General features: G+C 42.3%; 1 protein-coding gene across 3 annotated transcripts in view; it reads right to left on the bottom strand.

Annotated features, from left to right (window-relative positions):
- Positions 1-21,843, bottom strand: part of XYLB (xylulokinase) — a 275,014-nt gene that overhangs the window by 146,333 nt on the left and 106,838 nt on the right. For all 3 annotated transcript variants that reach the window (XM_069729772.1, XM_069729770.1, XM_069729771.1), the window contains 7 exons: positions 19,693-19,762; positions 18,719-18,799; positions 16,491-16,577; positions 16,268-16,396; positions 10,372-10,437; positions 4,569-4,641; positions 2,405-2,523 (listed from right to left, as the gene is read on the bottom strand). In XM_069729772.1, the coding sequence (XP_069585873.1) occupies positions 2,405-2,523; positions 4,569-4,641; positions 10,372-10,437; positions 16,268-16,396; positions 16,491-16,577; positions 18,719-18,799; positions 19,693-19,704 (567 nt within the window). In that variant the 5' untranslated portion in view covers positions 19,705-19,762. The remainder of the gene's footprint in view (positions 1-2,404; positions 2,524-4,568; positions 4,642-10,371; positions 10,438-16,267; positions 16,397-16,490; positions 16,578-18,718; positions 18,800-19,692; positions 19,763-21,843) is intronic.

Genomic DNA, 21,843 nt, shown 5'->3' with positions numbered 1-21,843 from the left:
TCATAGGTACCCCCGAGATAAGGGAAAGCCAGGGCCCCATTAAAGTGGTAGGGACAGGTGCGGGTCCCAGTACGCCATCCTGCCCCTTTAACGCCACTTACGGCGTGACACATTTACTGAACATACATTTCAGTAGGCCAACATTTCGGATGTTAAAATCATTTTTCAAGCTGGTGTTATAAAGTATTCTAATTTACTGAGATAATGACTTTTGGGTTTTCATTGGCTGTAAGCCATAATCATCAACATTAACAGAAATAAACACTTGAAATAGATCACTCTGTTTGTAATAATTCTATATACCGTATATACTCGAGTATAAGCCGAGATTTTCAGCCCAAATTTTTGGGCTGAAAGTGCCCCTCTCGGCTTATACTCGAGTCAAGGTGGGCGGCAGGGTCGGCGGGTGAGGGGGAGAGGGCGCTGAGGTATACTTACCTAGTCCCGGCGGTCCTGGCGCTCCCCCTGCCGTCCCACGGTCTTCGGTGCTGCAGTTCTTCCCCTCTTCAGCGGTCACGTGGGACCGCTCATTAGAGAAATGAATAGGCGGCTCCACCTCCAATAGGAGTGGAGCCGCCTATTCACTTCTCTAATCAGCGGTGCCGGTGACCGCTGATAGAGGAAGAAGCTGCGGCACCGAAGACAGCTGTGCAGGAGAAGGAGCCAGACGCCGGGAGCAGGTAAGTACGTCATAGTTACCTGTCCCCGTTCCACACGCCGGGCGCCGCTCCATCTTCCCGGCGTCTCTGCGCTCTGACTGTTCAGGTCAGAGGGCGCGATGACGCATATAGTGTGCGCGGCGCCCTCTGCCTGATCAGTCAGTGCAGAGACGCCGGGACGGGACGCCGGGACCGGACGCTGGGAGCTGCAAGCAAGAGAGGTGAGTATGGCTTTTTTTTTTAACTGCAGCAGCAGCAGCGGCAGCAAAGGCACAGCTTTATGTGGAGCATCTATGGGGAAATATGAACGGCGCAGAGCATATATGGGGCACAGCTATGGGGAAATATGAACGGTGCAGAGCATATATGGGGCACAGATATGGGGAAATATGAACGGTGCAGAGCACTATATGGCACAGCTATGGGGAAATAATGAACGGTGCAGAGCACTATATGGCACAGCTATGGGGCAATAATGAACGGTGCAGAGCACTATATGGCACATCTATGGGGAAATAATGAACGGTGCAGAGCATATATGGCACAGCTATGGGGCAATAATGAACGGTGCAGAGCACTATATGGCAGAGCTATGGGGAAATATGAATGGTGCAGAGCACTATATGGCAGAGCTATGGGGAAATATGAATGGTGCAGAGCACTATATGGCAGAGCTATGGGGAAATATGAATGGTGCAGAGCACTATATGGCAGAGCTATGGGGAAATATGAACAGTGCAGAGCACTATATGGCACATCTATGGGGAAATAATGAACGGTGCAGAGCACTATATGGCACAGCTATGGGGAAATAATGATCTATTTTTTTTTTTGAAATTCACCGGTAAATGCTGCATTTCCACCCTAGGCTTATACTCGAGTCAATAAGTTTTCCCAGTTTTTTGTGGCAAAATTAGGGGGGTCGGCTTATACTCGGGTCGGCTTATACTCGAGTATATACGGTAATATAGGAGTTTAATTTTTTTGTATTGAAAAACTGAAATTAATTAACTTTTTGATGATATTCTAATTTAGTGAGAAGCACCCGTATATGCATCAATAACTACTTTATCTTCAGTTCTAAGGATCTCTAAGAATAGCTGCATACGCTGTTGGAATATTAGAAGCCTTTTTAATGCAGTGGATTTTTATTTTTTTTATAATTGGTGTCAGTTTCCATTTTATATCATACTGATTTGATATGCCAGTAGATTCTGTCTTCTGGGTCTCCCACTGATCTGGGGAATAGAGGTGCACTATCTCTCTCCATGCAATTCTGGCAAGATATTGCAAGGTTTTCTCATACTAAACTTACTTAGGTTATGTTGACATGCTTTTTTTTTTACAGAGATATATCAGGAGCATTCCCCAACACTTACTTCTAATGGCAGCCTCCAACATACGTCACTGTAGATGCTTACAGTGCAATGCATATGTCCAGTATTCTAATTTACTGACATAATGACTTTTGGGTTTTCATTGGCTGCAAGCCATGATCATCAAACACTTGAAGTAGATCACTGTCTGTAATGACTATATAATATATGAGTTTCACTTTTTGTATTGAAGAACTGAAATAAATTAACTTTTTTGATGATATTCTAATAGAGTGAGAAGCACTTGTATATATTTCTACTTCATACATAGATATAACAAAAAACATATTTACAGTCAGAAATATTATATATCAATATATATTTGTGTACAAATCCTTTCTTTTTTTGCTCTATCTATCACAGACTCACCAATACTGAAGACGATGGGACAACAGAGCCCAGCTTCTCTTTAAGGTCAGGAGCACACGCATTAAGACATATCTCATCCCAGCTCTTTTCATGTATATCCAATAAATTCATTCCAGATCCTAAAAAAGTTTTTATTATTAATCATAATTGCAGACGCAGATTCTTTACTGCAAGAGTAATGAGAATATGGATCTCTCGGCCACATGATGTCGTAATGGTTGATTTGCTCCTAAATTCAAGGAAAGCCTGGATGTATTTCTTGAAAAAATATAATATTACAGGTTATGGGTAGTAGATTCTGTGATGTGACGTTGATCCAAGAAACTAGACTGATTGCCGTTTGTGGAGTCGGGAACAAATTTTTCAACATGTTCGGCGATAGTGAGTGTGGCCTCGCTTTCTTTGAGCTGAACATTACATTTATATACGGTAGCTTCACATTTACTGGATATCTATATTCAGGACCCAGTCCTGGTCGGCCCTTACTCACATTGACACACTGTAAGGTACTAGAGGTTAGGACCATCCTGACTATGGTACACCTTGACGCTGGTGGGATGGGTTTTACGCTGTTTTGGAGTAAAAATGGTGTTTACTAAGTACCCTATGTTATTCATAAGCAATACTGCCTTTACTTAGTTACTTACAGCAGGGTATGTGTTCATTTTGTTTCTGTCTTAGGTTTTGTCTGTTTAACGCCAGTGTGACCATATTCCTATTTTGCATTCATACTCCAGTGCATTTTTCTTGGGTAAATGTTAGGCAATAGGTTGAACTTGATGGACTTAGATCCACCATCAACCTATGAAACTGTTACTACAACTGCCTTTACTTCATGCTTACTTGTTTTACTGCAATTACTTGACTTGTACCAGTGCCATTAACATAGTAACATAGTAACATAAAGTAGTAAGGCCGAAAAAAGACATTTGTCCATCCAGTTCAGCCTATATTCCATCATAATAAATCCCCAGATCTACGTCCTTCTACAGAACCTAATAATTGTATGATACAATATTGTTCTGCTCCAGGAAGACATCCAGGCCTCTCTTGAACCCCTCGACTGAGTTCGCCATCACCACCTCCTCAGGCAAGCAATTCCAGATTCTCACTGCCCTAACAGTAAAGAATCCTCTTCTATGTTGGTGGAAAAACCTTCTCTCCTCCAGACGCAAAGAATGCCCCCTTGTGCCCGTCACCTTCCTTGGTATAAACAGATCCTCAGCGAGATATTTGTATTGTCCCCTTATATACTTATACATGGTTATTAGATCGCCCCTCAGTCGTCTTTTTTCTAGACTAAATAATCCTAATTTCGCTAATCTATCTGGGTATTGTAGTTCTCCCATCCCCTTTATTAATTTTGTTGCCCTCCTTTGTACTCTCTCTAGTTCCATTATATCCTTCCTGAGCACTGGTGCCCAAAACTGGACACAGTACTCCATGTGCGGTCTAACTAGGGATTTGTACAGAGGCAGTATAATGCTCTCATCATGTGTATCCAGACCTCTTTTAATGCACCCCATGATCCTGTTTGCCTTGGCAGCTGCTGCCTGGCACTGGCTGCTCCAGGTAAGTTTATCATTAACTAGGATCCCCAAGTCCTTCTCCCTGTCAGATTTACCCAGTGGTTTCCCATTTAGTGTGTAATGGTGATATTGATTCCTTCTTCCCATGTGTATAACCTTACATTTATCATTGTTAAACCTCATCTGCCACCTTTCAGCTTTCATTAGTGCTATGCAATCCCAAATCTAGGGATCATATATTATCAAGCTCCATTTCATATGGTTTCGCTATAGGGCTCCCACTGTAGGCACAGGTATACACAAGTAAAAGTTGCATTCCCAATTAGATGTCATGTACAAAGAAGTATTCTCTCCACGTGGTCTTCAAGCAGTCTACAATTACTTTTGCTGGTAATTAGAAAGTCACATTGCTACTTACTAGCAGAGACAAAGGAAAATCTGTATAAGGATTATTGCATGGAGTTCTTTGGGCTGATGGGTTTTGTTTGAAGACACATGCTTCGACTTCCTCAGATACCAGGGCCAATGGTGGATAAGGTGCCACCTGCAAGCTGTGAGCTTCCAGCTAAGCAACTTATTACATTCAGAAAACCACACAGTATGGACTCTGAATAAATATAGAGAGAACCACCTACCATCACTGCAATCTATAGGAGCATAATCCCCTATAAAGAGGGACGCCGCAAAACTGCTGACCAAGGAAATTCTCTGAAAAAAAAAGAATTATCATAACATATATCATGGTATCATGGTATATGGAGACTGGAAAAGAAAAATAAGCAAATCAATGAACAAGTAGTATATTACATGTGTGTAAAAAATTCCAAATAACTCTGCTATTCACCCCAATATCATGCTCCATTTTGCTATGCTTACCATAAAGAACAAGGATCTGTTGTGCCGGCTCCTGACATCGCAGCGCCGCCACTCTCATGGGATTTTCCTTCCCTGACTAAATTAATTGTGGTTCTGCAGCATTAATGAGTTATTTATTAGTTAGTGATGAGCGAGTATACTCGTTACTCGGGTTTTCTCACTGCAAGTTCACGACAAATCTGCCGCAATTGTGGAAGAAAACCTGCATATGGTGCAGATTTACCAAAGATTGTACTGGGCATTCATCTTGGATTTTAAAAATAAAGCTCGGAATTTCAACTAAAAAGTCAGCACCTATCGGTAAGGTTTCCCTGTCATTTGATTTCTTCAGATTCTGATCCTTGGCTGTTTAGTTGAACTCCATTGTAACAGAGCTGTGATCTAGGACTAGAGCTGTGATCTAGGACTAGAGCTGTGATCTAGGACTAGAGCTGTGATCTAGGACTAGAGCTGTGATCTAAGACTAGAGCTGTGATCTAGGACTAGAGCTGTGATCTAGGACTAGAGCTGTGATCTAGGACTAGAGCTGTGATCTAGGACTAGAGCTGTGATCTAGGACTAGAGCTGTGATCTAGGACTAGAGCTGTGATCTAGGACTAGAGCTGTGATCTAGGACTAGAGCTGTGATCTAGGACTAGAGCTGAGCTAAAGTGTCCAGAAGGCGTTTGCCGTAGTCTGAGACACCCCCCTGCCACATCATTGGTTCAGGCTGCTGCTTTGTCGCACTGCAATATTCGGGCCAGTATCTATCCCCTCTGGTTACATTTGCTGCACTGTGTCATCTCTCTGTGGTGCGCCTTTGTTCTGGGCAACGCAGAGCAGCAACAGGGCAGTCCTACTTAATTCCTGGGTCCTTTACTGGGGTTCAGTCAGAGAGTATGGGGGTAGTCCCTAGCTCCTTTCTGTGAGCCCTGGCAGGGTAGTCATCTATTTAAACCCTTGAACCTCTGACTCTCACTACCAGTTAAGGCTCTTCCCTTGTTCTGTCCCTGTGGTATCTGCTCCTGTTTTGCTTGTTGAACTTCCGTTTCCTGACCATTCTTTAGTCTTCTGATTTTGTACCTTTCCTGCCCTTTTTGTTCTGACTCTGCTACCTTGACTTCTTTCGCCTTTGGTTCTCTCCTCCAACCAGCATCCTTTCCATGGAAGCAATGTAGTGGACCCATTTGGAAGACCAGGGCCCTGTACAAAAGTTAAAGAAGGAAGGCCAGGGTTCTTCTAGGATCTGCCAGAGTGGCTAGTGCTAAGTCTGTCCGAGATAGCCTTTCTGAGCCTACAGCCCGACAAACATTACACACTCCACCTACAGCTGTAGATCCTCTTATTGTCTGCAGCGTACAACATACATCTATCACAGGTTTACTGGAAAGTTGGTACAGATTACTCAACAACTGGTGAGAGAATGATCATTAGGGAGCTGTCACACATTGACCAGGGAATAGGAATTTTAGTAAAACGGAACCTAGAATAACCCATCTAAACAATTATATATAAAGCCGTACAACTAATCAAGAGTGCCCCTGTAAGCATAAACTTTACTGAACTCTCTCTAACTCCCGGCCAGACATTACAGTTACGAAATGTCATGTTTTTCTCCAGGATTATTTTACACTTTTAATCCAATCAAAAGTTTATGCCTGCAGATTAATGTCTCATTCTGGGAGGGCAAACAACATGACTTCACATTTACTTATAGGACGCTGTCGATTGTTTGCATTTGCACCCATGGTTATACATTTGCGGTCTTCGAATAGACTGATCTGGCCTAATGTACGTGTATATATTCCTATATCCCTATGGTGACCATATACTTCATGTTCTGCTTGTAAAATATCTCCATGAAGCAGGTTCACTTATTTATTTTTTGTCTCCAACCTCATATCTTGGTTTTGAGTTAATTTATCCTATAGAGGAAGTACAGAGTATTTCATTATTCTGATATATACTGGTAATCGAAATATGTCAAAATATGTTTGGTTACTTTAAGAGCAAATTACACTAAGTGCACAATTATTAGGCAATTTGTATTTTTGATTATTAATATTATTGAACAAGTAGAGAATGTTGTCGGTCAATCCAAAATGTTAATAAGCCTTGATATTTAAGAAAGTAAAAGTGTGGTTTTGACTTTCTTAGGAGAATATCTGTGTGCAGAAACATTGGGCAACGAAAAGGAAAAGCTTACATTTTCTAATCTCAATTGTTTGTTTTAATCTGTTACAGTGAGAATAATAACCAAACAACTCAAAATGTACAAAATACATTTCTGACATTTTAAAAAATATTGGTGACCAATATAGCCAGCCTTCTTTTCAATAACAGTCATTATCCTTTCCTTCCATGGAGTCTGGCAGTTTCTTAATCTGTTGACAATTAACTTTTTGGACCGCCTCTTAAACATTGTTCAGACAGGTGTATGTTTTTCCTCCATCATAAATCTCCCGTTTAAGAAGGGTCCACAAGTTCTCAATATGGTGAGAAAGGGTATTAACCAGTAGATGTGGCTTTAATCTCCAGGATAATAGAGTTGTGAACCTGCCTGCACAGAGAGCCCTGTTGCCGGGAAGAAATTTACTTTATTCCTCCCGGCAGTGTTTGTGCCACGGGTTTACCGCAACAGAGAGGAGCCAGAAGACCACAGCATCTGATATCTTCTACTCCTGCACTGATTAGAAGCACTTCACCTTCATATTAAATGGTGTCAATTTATTTTAGCAGTGCACGGGTTAATCTGCTTAGTTGAGAGCTCCTGTAAGGTTTCCTGCATTAAGGCTCTCAGCTGTTCACTGTTAGGCACTCCCATCTTTTATATAATCTGGGCCCTGGTTAGCACTCATTGTCAGAGTTAGCTTATGCTGCATGGCTGGAAGTTGTTGGTGGTTGTTATTGGAGAAGGTCATTTGGTAGATTTATCTATGACTGTTGCTAGGTTTTGAGTTTGTGATAATCTCCTTTCTTCTAATACTTTAATTTAACCCTGTTCTCCACTCCCTGGTGTAAAGCCTGTTGTTTGTGAGTACATTTGTATGTTTGGTAATTTTCATTATCCCTGGTCGTATTACCTTGTTAGTCTTGTTTGTGTATTATGATACACTAGTACTCCCCTCTTCACTGGGTGGTGGAAAAGAGTACAGACTGAGGGCAGATTCAGGAGCTACGGCAAGGTACGTGGTCCTGGCATCTTCACCATCACAAATAATCAGGGGAACAGTGTGAGCTAGGGAGCCCCTAGCTTTAAAGACAGGGAAGGAGCCCCTGGTCGTGGGACACTCGACTATAGAGTCACGACAGTTTGGCTTTCAGTCATAGGGGTTGGCCGGCATGGCTTCAGTCACTGCTCAGTATACAGTGAGCGAAGCTGTAACCGCGCTTCCAGCACTGACAGACAGGCAGCAGCAGGCACAGACAGGCAGCAGCAGGCCTCTTATTGCAGGCGGCAGAAAGGTTCAGAACGCTATCAGCCTGAAGATTAACCAAATAGCGTTAAAGTTAGGTTCCCTTTAAGGCTTTTACCGGAAGCCAAGCAGTGGAGGCTTCAATGCCTGTGATGGAGCATTGTCATGCATAAAAATCATAGTTTTCTTGAAAGCTGTAGACTTTTTACTGTATTACTGCTTGAAGAAAGTGCCTTCTAAAAACAGGCAGTAAGTACGGGAATTGATTTTGAGTCCATCTTCAACCCGAAGAGGATAATAATTACCAGCCCATACCAGTATCACATCTCCACCATTTTGGAATCGAAGTCATAGCGGATGTTTGTGCTCATTACTGATCTAGCCAGGGGCGCATTCACCTGCTCCATCAAGAGTCATCCTCATTTCATCAGTCCATAAAACCTTTGAAAAATCTGACTTTAGAAATCTCTTGGCCCAGTTTTGATGTTTCCCCTTCTGTGTCCTTTTGTGGTGGTCGGGTGTCAGCCTCCTCACCTCGCCCATCTCTCTGAGCACTGATCACCTTATATTTCTTTGTATTTTGTGGTGGTCGGGTGTCAGCCTCCTCACCTCACCCGTGTCTCTAAGCACTGATCACCTTGTACTTCTGTGTCATTTTGTGGTGGTCGGGTTTCAGCCTCCTCACCTCGCTCGTGTCTCTGAGCACTGATCACCTTATACTTCTGTGTCGTTTTGTGGTGGTTGGATTTCAGCCTCCTCACCTCGCTCGTGTCTCTGAGCACTGATCACCTTATACTTCTGTGTCGTTTTGTGGTGGTTGGATTTCAGCCTCCTCACCTCGCTCGTGTCTCTGAGCACTGATCACCTTGTACTTCTGTGTCGTTTTGTGGTGGTTGGGTTTCAGCCTCCTCACCTCACCCGTGTCTCTGAGCACTGATCACCTTATACTTCTGTGTCGTTTTGTGGTGGTTGGGTTTCAGCCTCCTCACCTCACCCGTGTCTCTGAGCACTGATCACCTTGTACCTCTGTGTCGTTTTGTGGTGGTTGGTTTCAGCCTCCTCACCTCGCCCATGTCTCTGAGCACTGATCACCTTATACTTCTATCTGTCGTTTTGTGGTGGTCAGGTGTCAGCCTCCTCACCTCACCCGTGTCTCTGAGCACTGATCACCTTATACTTCTGTGTCGTTTTGTGGTGGTTGGGTTTCAGCCTCCTCACCTCACCCGTGTCTCTGAGCACTGATCACCTTGTACTTCTGTGTCGTTTTGTGGTGGTTGGTTTCAGCCTCCTCACCTCGCCGTGTCTCTGAGCACTGATCACCTTGTACTTCGGGGCACTTCAGGGAGGTTGCAGTTCTAGAATATGACAGCACTGAAGCATAATGGCTTCCTGGTCACTTTATGTTTGATTCTTCTCAAATACTGCCTCACCAACACCGGAGCTACCGCCTCACCAACACCGAAGCTACCGCCTCACCAACACCGGAGCTACCGCCTCACCAACACCGGAGCTCCTGCAACCCTCAACCTACTGTCTCCTTCCCCATAATCCTGTAGAATGTAAGCCCGCAAGGGCAGGGTCCTCGCCCCTCTGTATCAGTCCGTCATTGTTAGTTTGTTTACTGTATGTGATATTTGTAACTTGTATGTAACCCCTTCTCATGTACAGCACCATGGAATCAATGGTGCTATATAAATAAATAATAATAATAATAATAATAATAATAAATATTTGGCAGTTAATGTGTATTTTTTTACTCCACCTATTTTTTACAACCCTGCTGAGTATTTGCAACAAAACGTTTTGTTTATGCGATCGCATCTCAATATCTTAGCAATTTCAAAAGTGCCACATCCCTGTGTAAGACTTGTAACAATTTGAGACTTTTCAGAGTCCGTAAAATCTCTTTTTTGGCCCATTTTGCCTGAGGAAAACAAGCTGCCTAATAATTCTGCACATGCACACCTTGATAAAAGGTGCTGATATCCTTGGACTGCACCCTTCCTCATTACACAAATAAACATCACCTTGTAGGTGGAAAATCGTCATAAAAATAATGATATGGTCAAAATACAAACTAAATGTGCACACAGTGTATATGTAACATAATGTAAAAATGTTATTCAGTCTTTCAGCGAACGTTTGGGCAAACGTACAGTTCACTCACCTCACACCGAGAATATTCTTCTGGTTTCGCTTTATAAATCTTTGCAATTTGATTTCCGGTAAAACGCTGACAAATAAATAAAAAAAAGTCTTAACACACACACACATATATATATATATATATATATATATATATATAAACACTGAAATTATAACACCAAGAAGGAAATGTTTCGGAACTATTGATACACATGAAGCTGTTGAGTTTAGGTTGGGAAACCTGCGGACAGTCTGTAAATTGTGGCTCGTACCTGGACCAAGTTTCATGGACTTCTGTGCCACAAAACTAGATAGATAGAGAGCTATGGGATAGATAGATAGATAGATAGATAGATAGATAGATAGATAGATAGATAGATAGATAGATATGGGATAGATAGATAGATAGATAGATAGATAGATAGATAGATAGATAGATATGGGATAGGTAGATAGATAGATAGATAGATAGATAGATAGATAGATAGATAGATAGATAGATATGGGATAGATAGATAGATAGATAGATAGATAGATAGATAATGGAATAGATAGATAGATAGATGACAAATAATAGATAAATAGATAGATATAGATAAATAGATATAGATATGAGATACATAGATAGATAGATAGATAGATAGATAGATAGATAGATAGATAGATAGATAAATAGATATGGGATATATAGGTAGATACAGTAGATAGATAATAGATAGATGACAAATAATAGATAAACAGATAGATAGATGATAGATAATAGATAGATATGAGATACATAGATACCTGTTCATCTTCCTCTGCTCAGATAGGAACAATGTTAAGTGTGATAGATTCTAAAGACATACTGATAGTGAATTTAGATCGGAGTCAGTGATGATAATGTGTGCAATCTGTAAAGCGCTGCGGAATATGTTAGCGCTATATAAAAATAAAGATTTGCCCTACCATCCAAATCAGCACAAATGCCCATGTAACTACCTTAGTATGACCACTAGGTGGCATTCTGTACATATACAGGGAATACATAAATCCCGCCTGTATCATGCTAGGAACACAAATAAAATCCATATGGAAAACAATGCTATAAAATCCATTATCCATTCCTGGCAGTAACACTTCTCCTAAAGAATTTTACCTGTTCAGTCTCTAGAATAATTTCATTTTATGCAATAAAATCATTCTTACTGACGGCTATATGTGACTGTTAAGGTCTCCATTCACATTAGACTGAAGTTGGTTTGAAGCCGTTGATATCGGCTGACAGTCTAACATGGAGACCCCCTGACTTTCTCCCGTGGTGGGGAGATGATCTGGCCCATGGCATAACTTCCAACTTTTACAGAAGAGAGAGGGACAGCCTATACAGGTCCTTCTCAAAAAATTAGCATATAGTGTTAAATTTCATTATTTACCATAATGTAATGATTACAATTAAACTTTCATATATTACAGATTCATTATCCACCAACTGAAATTTGTCAGGCCTTTTATTGTTTTAATACTGATGATTTTGGCATACAACTCCTGATAACCCAAAAAACCTGTCTCAATAAATTAGCATATTTCACCCATCCAATCAAATAAAAGTGTTTTTAATAACAAAAAAAAAACCCATCAAATAATAATGTTCAGTTATGCACTCAATACTTGGTCGGGAATCCTTTGGCAGAAATGACTGCTTCGATGCGGCGTGGCATGGAAGCAATCAGCCTGTGACACTGCTGAGATGTTATGGAGGCCCAGGATGCTTCAATAGCGGCCTTAAGCTCATCCAGAGTGTTGGGTCTTGCGTCTCTCAACTTTCTCTTCACAATATCCCACAGATTCTCTATGGGGTTCAGGTCAGGAGAGTTGGCAGGCCAATTGAGCACAGTAATACCATGGTCAGTAAACCATTTACCAGTGGTTTTGGCACTGTGAGCAGGTGCCAGGTCGTGCTGAAAAATGAAATCTTCATCTCCATAAAGCATTTCAGCCGATGGAAGCATGAAGTGCTCCAAAATCTCCTGATAGCTAGCTGCATTGACCCTGCCCTTGATGAAACACAGTGGACCAACACCAGCAGCTGACATGGCACCCCACACCATCACTGACTGTGGGTACTTGACACTGGACATCAGGCATTTTGGCATTTCCTTCTCCCCAGTCTTCCTCCAGACTCTGGCACCTTGATTTCCGAATGACATGCAAAATTTGCTTTCATCAGAAAAAAGTACTTGGGACCACTTAGCAACAGTCCAGTGCTGCTTCTCTGAGGCCCAGGTCAGGCGCCTCTGCCGCTGTTTATGGTTCAAAAGTGGCTTTACCTGGGGAATGCGGCACCTGTAGCCCATTTCCTGCACACGCCTGTGCACGGTGGCTCTGGATGTTTCCACACCAGACTCAGTCCACTGCTTCCTCAGGTTCCCCAAGGTCTGGAATCGGTCCTTCTCCACAATCTTCCTCAGGGTCCGGTCTCCTCTTCTCGTTGTACAGCGTTTTCTGCCACATTGTTTCCTTCCAACAGACTTACCATTGAGGTGCCTTGATATAGCACTCTGGGAACAGCCTATTTGTTGAGAAATTTCTTTCTGGGTCTTACCCTCTTGCTTGAGGGTGTCAATGATGGCCTTCTTGACATCTGTCAGGTCGCTAGTCTTACCCATGATGGGGGTTTTGAGTAATGAACCAGGCAGGGAGTTTATAAAAGCCTCAGGTATCTTTTGCATGTGTTTAGAGTTAATTAGTTGATTCAGAAGATTAGGGTAATAGGTCGTTTAGAGAACCTTTTCTTGATATGCTAATTTATTGAGACAGGTTTTTTGGGTTATCAGGAGTTGTATGCCAAAATCATCAGTATTAAAACAATAAAAGACCTGACAAATTTCAGTTGGTGGATAATGAATCTATAATATATGAAAGTTTAATTGTAATCATTACATTACGGTAAATAATGAAATTTAACACTATATGCTAATTTTTTGAGAAGGACCTGTATATGGTTTTTTATGTGCCGCTTGGCATATTTTATATTTTTCCCACGCCTTTAAGCACAGCCATTTACCCTTTCTTTCTATAATGGTGTGAGGAAATGTCAGGATTGGCATGGTGGCAGTGAGGGACCACCCATGACAGCAGGACCAGAACCTAAATCTGGGACTGTTTACCCAGGATGGCTTGGACCTATGGATTTATTCTTCCTTCATTCATAGCTGTAGCAGCCAGAACTTTTCAATATTATATACCGTAAGCTTTAATATATGCGGTCTTGCTTCTTTATTATACGAGCTGTAATTTTTTCTGTTGCTTTTCATCTGCAGGTGTCCGCACCAAACTGCACAAGAACAATCTTGTCTGGTTATTGCAATTTTTCTGCATTTTTTTATGCTTTTATTTTCCATTATTTGATGCATTTTTGAAGAAGTGTTTTGCGTTTTTATAATACAGAAAAACTTTGATTCTGCATTTAAAAAGCAACTGATTTTTTTTAAAAAACTTTTTTACATGCCGTTTATTACAAGAGTTTTTAAAATGTGTTGTTTTTTTTTTTTCGGGCCTATAGAGAATAAGCACAAAATCGAACATTTCAACACTGTCTTGAGCTGCACAGTGGGCAGGAGTTTTCATGAAATCACGTCCACTTTGCTTCACTATGTGTGGAAGTGGCCTAGCTATCCAAACAAAGTGGATGTGGATAACTCATACTCACTGTTTTGTCTAAGAAGTCTGCAGTTTTCATGCATTTTTTCTCTACTGGCTTGTATGGGGAGCAAGGAATAAAAAAATGCATGAAAAAAACTGAAAACACAATAATCGGAGAAGATCATTATTGCATAGTTTGGTGCAGATAAAAAGCAATCTCAAATGTTAAATTTTTATGGGTTTAATGAAGAAGAAAAAAAAAATCACCCTTTTTTATGCCATTTACCAATCATTGTAAAAAAAAATCTGTTCACTGCATTGTACGGGTCCGCACAATTACAGGGATACCAAAAATGTCTGTTAATAGCAGATTTATTATGTTTATTTTTGTAACAAAAAAATGCAATAAAAATGTTGATATTCGAATTGTATTTCATTATTTTTTCGTCATTTAAAAAAAGATGACTTATAGAATACAGATACATAGAAATGCACGGTTATATAAATATGTAGATCTATGTACCAGTACAATATACAGCTATTGCTGCTGCCACTAATGCTACAGGCTGGGAGTTCAAATAAAAAAAAAAAACATTATGGCAATACCAAATTCATATTGTTTTATTTATGATTTGATACTTTTGCAAAATACAAAAAAATAGAGAGAAAAAAATCATTAATTTTTGAGTCGCCATATTCCGAGACCCATAGGCTTTAGAATTTTCCATATGGGATCCAAGAAGTATCGTTTCTCCTTGCGGGGAGTGACATGATAAGCATGCCGAGGTGAGGACGATGGGTGGCACTAGAGTTCTAGTCCTCTTCCTCTCTGAAGACACAATTTGCATATTTCTCAGAGGAGCATTGTGGCTTTAAGTCTCCTCACCTCGACATGCTTATCATGTCACTCTCCGCAAGGAGAAACGATACTTCTTGGATCCCGGTCAGACGCCTCTCAATCAGCCAAACCAGATCTCACACTTTGCACTGATGAGGGGCAGCACCCCGAAACACAGTGTCTGCAAATTGAGATTCTGGTTTGGCTATTATCCTAAGTCATGTGACAAGGCTCGTTAAAAGGTCGACATTGACTGTTAGGATTGCTACTTCCAATAGGTGGCACTAGAGTTCTAGTCCTCTTCCTCTCTGAAGAGACAATTTGCATAATTTTCCATAAAAATATCTGTATGAGGGCTTATTTTTTTCAGAACAAGCCGTAGACTTCATTGGTATCATATAGTAATGCATATAAATAAATTAAAAAAAACACAGTAATTCAGTTTGTGGTCACTTTTTTATTTTTCCATGAACAGAATTGTGTGTTTTATGTGTAATTCGGTTTCAATGGTTCAGTGACTGGGTACAAATGTTTTTATTCCACTTTTTGGTAGGATCAATTAACAAGAGACAATAAATCCAAGAATTGCTATTTTTTTATTTCTAATTTTTGCAGTCTCCAACTTCCAATGTAATTGACGTTACCTTTATTCTCCAAGTTAATAGGATTATGATCATAGCCAATTTATACAGATTTTTATTCAGTCCTCCTATATTTGCACAAGAAAATTCCTTTCTTTGTCAACTTTTTTTGTTATCATATTGGGAGAGCTCGGACTCTCACCATTGTGTTTACAGAGCTGCGCGAGCACTTGTTTTTTGTGTAACAAGCCGACGTTTTAGGATAAGTTCCGTAAGGTGGGATGAACATAAAAAGCAATTCCGGCATACAGTAGTCTTTCATATTTTGGCACCATTTTCATTGCGCAGTATAAATAATGAAATAGTTTAACAGTGCGGATCATAATGGTAAAGAAAATGCCTAATATTTGCTGGTTTTTAAGGGCATTAGTTTTTTTTCCTCTAAAGTGAACACATTTTTATTGGGAACATTGGAATTTGTTTTTTTTTACGATTTTTTTTTTTTTTACAATTAAAGTTTTTTTTAGATATGCAATAAACTAATGAGAGATTGTATTCTGCATAACCCTAATATGCAATGAACTCACTGTTATGATGCTGCCGTTTCCGAATCCAGGCGACTTTCACATCAGCGCTCATATAGTCTCAATCGAGAGGAGCGGCATCTTGGATCGGCTGAATGTGAAAAAAATTTCTAGTGCTTTGGAAAGTCATCAGCTCCACTGACCATGTCAGATGGGGTTACACTAAAAAAAAAACGCTTATGGGGTCCATGGGTCTCCCGCACCCCTTGTAACTGCGCCCAAATATCTGACAGTCAGTTGCCCCCATCACATTTCCATATCCCACTAATAAATTCATTATTTAGCACCAACCTCATACGCTCGAGACCCAGTAATATCAGCCAGCGCTTGTGCCCCTCCAATAGATTTTTCTAGATGGCGGCACTCGGCACTTGTACTGGAGTCCATCCAGACAGGACAGTCTTGGATACAGAAACAAGTCTAGAAAAGAAAAAAAGGTTGTTTTTTTTTTATTATTTTAAACCAATTAAGCCAAAATCAATGATTAATGACGCTGTGCCGTACAGGGACCAACCTGCAGAGCAATGTGCAAAGGGTGCTCAGCGGGCAAATGATTTAATGTCTCTCTGGAACCGGTTTTCCAATACACGCTGCCATGTTGCTGCAACAAGAAAGGAAGAGATGAAAGCCATGTTCCCAGAACTGAATAAAGGAGGTGTGCAGGACTGATGAATAATCGGCCACAATATAATGACGTGATGTGTATTCTAGGTGCCCAGATGATGAATTGTTTTATAATGGTCCGCCCTCCATTAATTTACCGTCCTATAAAATACATCCGCAGCATCGAACTGCTGTAAACTCGGCAATGTGTCAGAAATGGACTTGTTGCTCAGTCCCTGCCCGATGAGCGGATAATGTAAAAATCCGTCCGACAAGCGCGGCTAGAAGTAATCGGAATATGACATACAATTTCCATATTGTGACATGTAATGTTACATACAGACATGGAATCAGCTAATATACCGAATGCAATAAGAGTTCAGAATAAAGCCGAGAAAAAACATTTTACAGCATATACCGTAGTCATCAAAAGACATTGGGCATTGGCAGAGGGTGGGTGGGTGCCCTCATAGGTCTCATGATGCAGGGTGGGTGGGTGCCCCCCTATAGGTCTCATGATGCAGGGTGGGTGGGTGCCCCCCTATAGGTCTCATGATGCAGGGTGGGTGGGTGCCCCCCTATAGGTCTCATGATGCTGTGAAATGTTCTACTCGCCTTATTGCTATAAAACTATTTTTTATATCTCAAGTATTAAAAAAAAAGCACAAGTCACCAATTTTAACTAAACATTCCTTGGTCCTTTGATTTTTGCCTGGACTCATTAGATTGACTGTGTCCCCTGGAGGCACGGGTCTAAGGAGTTTTGCTGGCGCGGTTGCCCCTTAGGTCAGTAAGTGATAGAAATGAGCTGTATTTATGTCTACTGTTCCTTTAATGGAGCCTGACACAGCGCAGGAGGATAATCTAGAATACTTGCATATTAGTAAGTGCCAGAGAATTATTTCCCCAACATATCTGCTAAAATAAAGAAAGCATAGCCAACCCCTTTAATGGGAACCTGCCAGGTGATTCATGATGCCCAAATCGCTAGAAGTACTTTCCCTGTGGTACTGATGGTCACTGACAGTGGCGTAACTACCGCGGTCGCAGCGGTCGCCAGTGCGACCGGGCCCGGCAGGTCAGGGGCCCGGGCCCGGCAGGCAGGCTCGGACTGGCAGTGCCTCCCCCCGCTCCAGGGCCTCCCCCCCCTTCCCCGCCGCCGCCGCTGCCTTGAATACTCACCCTGCTCCAGCGATGGTCTCGGCGTCTGCACTGCAGCTCGTTCCTGCTTGAGCGGTCACGTGACACCGCTCATTAAGATCATGAATATGCGCATATTCATGATCTTAATGAACGGTGTCACATGACCGCTCAAGCAGGAAGAAGGTGCTGCGCCGGCGCCGCCGTCTGGAGTCGGGACAGAGCGCGAGGGATGTCGGCACGGCCGTGCAGTGAGAAGACAGGTGAGTATGAGGGACGAGGGACGGGGGGACGGGGGGACGGGGGACGGGGGGACGGGGGAACGGGGGGACGGGGGGACGGGGGAACGGGGGGACGGGGGAACGGGGGGGGGATGAAGGAGGACATAAGCCGGCGCGCTGAGCAGGAGCGGAGAGCTAAGCCTGCATACAGGGGGGAATATGAGCCATGCAGGGGGGAATATGAGCCATGCAGGGGGGGATATGAGCCATGCAGGGGGGAATATGAGCCATGCAGGGGGGAATATGAGCCATGCAGGGGGGAATATGAGCCATGCAGGGGGGAATATGAGCCATGCAGGGGGGAATATGAGCCATGCAGGGGGGAATATGAGCCATGCAGGGGGGAATATGAGCCATGCAGGGGGGAATATGAGCCATGCAGGGGGGAATATGAGCCATGCATGCAGGAGGGGTAATATGAGCTATGTATATGGGATAGGAGGGAGATGAGCCATGCATACAGGAGGGGGGTCATTATACAGTATTGAGCATCATGTGTGGCCGTTATACAGTATGCAGCATCATGTGTGGCCATTATACAGTATGGAGCATCATGTGTGGTGGCCGTTATACAGTATTGAGCATCATGTGTGGCCATTATTCTATGGGGGTTACATTGAGTTGTATGGCAGGGCTGCAGGGGGGGGGGCCCCATTTGGAAGTTCGCACCGGGGCCCCTAACTTTGTAGTTACGCCACTGGTCACTGATAACCCTTACCTGACCAGTTCCTGATAAAGCCTTAACTTTGGAAAAGTTGAACCCAGCAGATTTCATTCTATCCAGGATACAATCTAGAGCCTGTGGAGAGCGACAGAACGACCATGTAATCAGAGAGGACAAGGTGGATTTACAGGTACAACACATGATTAACAGATTAAAGCACGACTACCACGGAATGATTATAAATTGCAGCAGGAACGTTCCTAGGCTGGAACTAATAACTTCTATTTTTGCATTTATGCATTTTTTTTTTTTGCAAGAAAAGTTGTACTGTTCGCATTTAGCATTTCAAGGTATCTGTAGGAGGGAACAGAAAAACTGAACTCACAACTCAGGTATCATCTCAAGCGTAATTCTTCTGCGCCCGATTGTGCTGCTGAGCCCAGTGATCGCCGCTGCGCTATATATCAGGGGCAACATGAAGCCACAGCGACACAACACTACTGCATCAACCCCATCAGATGTCACGGCCAGTAGTGACCGATATTCAGTACTGTGTCCATGTGCTAAATTCTGGCCCTTTTTTTTGCTTGAAAAGGGCCCATGTACAGCTAAATGTTGTACCGAATGTCGCTGAGACTTTTACATTTATTCACTAGATATTTAGGAGTTTCTGCAACTTCATTTCCCTAATGTAAGGGACAGTGGGTCAATGTTCCAGTTGCTGGCAACCATCTTCTGGAGCTCAGACTGCGGCCTCCCTGCCTTTATTTATGTCATTTCTTTTTACAATTTAGGCTAGATTCACACATTTTTGTCCAAACCTCTTGGTTAAACATACTTGGTGATTTTTCGTAAAGGCACAGCCTCTAAAAAGGAAACAGGCCCAATTTTAGTCAATTGGGTCCATCTGGTGCCATTTGTTCCTAAAATGGAACAGAAAAACGGGACTCCAAAAGCAAGTGTGTTCTCAGCCTTAAAGATTATTGTTCATCTCACCAGAAAATAAAACTACAAGACTAAAAACTTACCAGAAGCCACATTAAGACCGGAGACGTTACTGTCAGCTTGTCACTATGGACATGAACACCACCTTGAGTTCTGCAAATAAAGAGGCAAATCAGTCCGACAACTGCTAAAGATGGATGACTATACTGTTCCCACTGAACCCCGCCATATTGTGCACAAAGACCACCATGGGACTGAGGAGAACAGTGACAGTGATACCACGCCTGTACATAGGATAAGTCTGCCGGAAGGAATGGTGTATTCAGCCCAATGTCTTAGGTCTTATCAGGGGAAGAGTTATGATGCAATTGGAATTAGTTTTTACAGATAACTACCAAAAACTAGTGCAAAAACTCACCAAAATATCAATGTTTACTCCGACTCATCAACATTTTAAAAAGTGGGTGCTGTTAATTTGGAAGGGTCATGATCTGCATCTGGCTACTTTCACACTAGCGTTTTCTGCAATCCGTCACAATGCGTCGTTTTGCAGAAAAAACGCATCCTGCAAAAGTGCTTGCAGGATGCGTTTTTTCCCCATAGACTTGTATTGACGACGCATTTGCGACGGATTGCCACACGTCGCATCCGTCGAGCGACGGATGCGTCGTGCTTTTGCGGACCGTCGGGAGAAAAAAACGCTACATGTAACGTTTTTTTCTCCTGACGGACCGCTTTTTCCGACCGCGCATGCGCGGCCGGAACTCCGCCCCCACCTCCCCGCACCTTACAATGGGGCAGCGGATGCACCGGAGAAATGCATCCGCTGCCTCCATTGTGCAGTACGTTAAACGCTAGCGTCGGAATCTCTCCCCGACGCATTGCGATGGGGAGATTCTGACGCTAGTGTGAAAGTAGCCTTACCTGCGTGTGTCTTCAGTGAACATTGAATGGCACATACGGTATTTGGGCAAATCTGTGCTAAAAATAAGTGCAGATTTCAAAAGGATTCCCCGAGAATAGCACAAAACTGATTAAAAAATACTGGGCACTGATACATTGGGTGCATTTTAATTTAACAAGAGTTGGTTTCAGATGCAAGTCTTAAAGGGAATCTCTCAGCAGGTTTTTGCTACCTTATCTGAAAGAAGCATAATGTAGGAAAAGAGACCCTGATTTCAGTTATGTGCTACTTAGATTACTTGGTGACGCAGCTGTGACACAATCAGAGTTCTAAGATGTAGAATGCAACAGATCTGGTAAAGCTGCTCCCGCCCCACCACAGCTTTCTGTGCACATTGTATATTGACAATGAGCTGCTTATCAGAGAAGGGGGCGTGGTCGGATGACTTGGCAGAAGGCAGCTAATCCTGGCAATGATAATAATGTCTTAATGATAAAACCTTCATTGTAAGTAAAGCACAGCACACAGCCTGACAAGTGACATATCGTTGTAATCTGTATTTTAACCCCTGCTTCATGTTGACCTCAGATTACATAGCAAAAATCTGCCGACAGATTCCCTTTAATTAATGTGTCACATAAAACCGCTTAAAAACTAAGAACCCATTTGAGATATATTGTATGGGGCTTAATAACAACGTATTCAGCTTGTCTGTCTAGTGCAATGGAAAATGCTGTCCATGAAATCTCTGGGAACTTTCTCTTCTGGTACACATCTCTGTGCCATTTGCCGCTGACACCATTTTCTGCAGGTTTATTTGCTCACAAACTTTGGCTTTCATTAGTTACATGACAAATATGAATGATGGCTTGTCTGCAATATCTTTACACACGGCCTTAGTGATTACAGCAGTAAATGAAGTCAGCGATTCCCACGCTTGACATTGTATTCCACACCTGAATAGGAACTACAAGCCAATGTGTTCAGTAATATGTAAAAGTAACAAAAATAGTAACATAAAGCAGTCATATGAGCAGCGACCTGCCATGCAATGTCAGATGCCATAAACATCTGATGACGAAGGACTGAATCTAAGGCCAAATTCAGACGTCCATAGATCAGAGTACAAGTATGGTCCGTAACTTCAGGACTTACTGCGGGTCTCCTGACCATACGCAACAGCCTCATATATGCCCATGAGGACACTGAGTTTGGATCAGGAGATTCGCGGTCAGCCCTGAAGTTGCGGACCATACTCAGATAATGTTATACGGTCCCCAGTGTCTCCAGAATAAGGATTATTGTTCATAACTCCTCCATACACATCAAT

The sequence above is a fragment of the Ranitomeya imitator genome, chromosome 6 (assembly GCF_032444005.1).
Source record: "Ranitomeya imitator isolate aRanImi1 chromosome 6, aRanImi1.pri, whole genome shotgun sequence".
In the NCBI taxonomy this organism is placed as follows: Eukaryota; Metazoa; Chordata; class Amphibia; order Anura; family Dendrobatidae; genus Ranitomeya; species Ranitomeya imitator.
The sequence above is the reverse complement of the archived record's forward strand: the minus strand, read 5'-3'. Positions and strand labels throughout refer to the sequence as shown.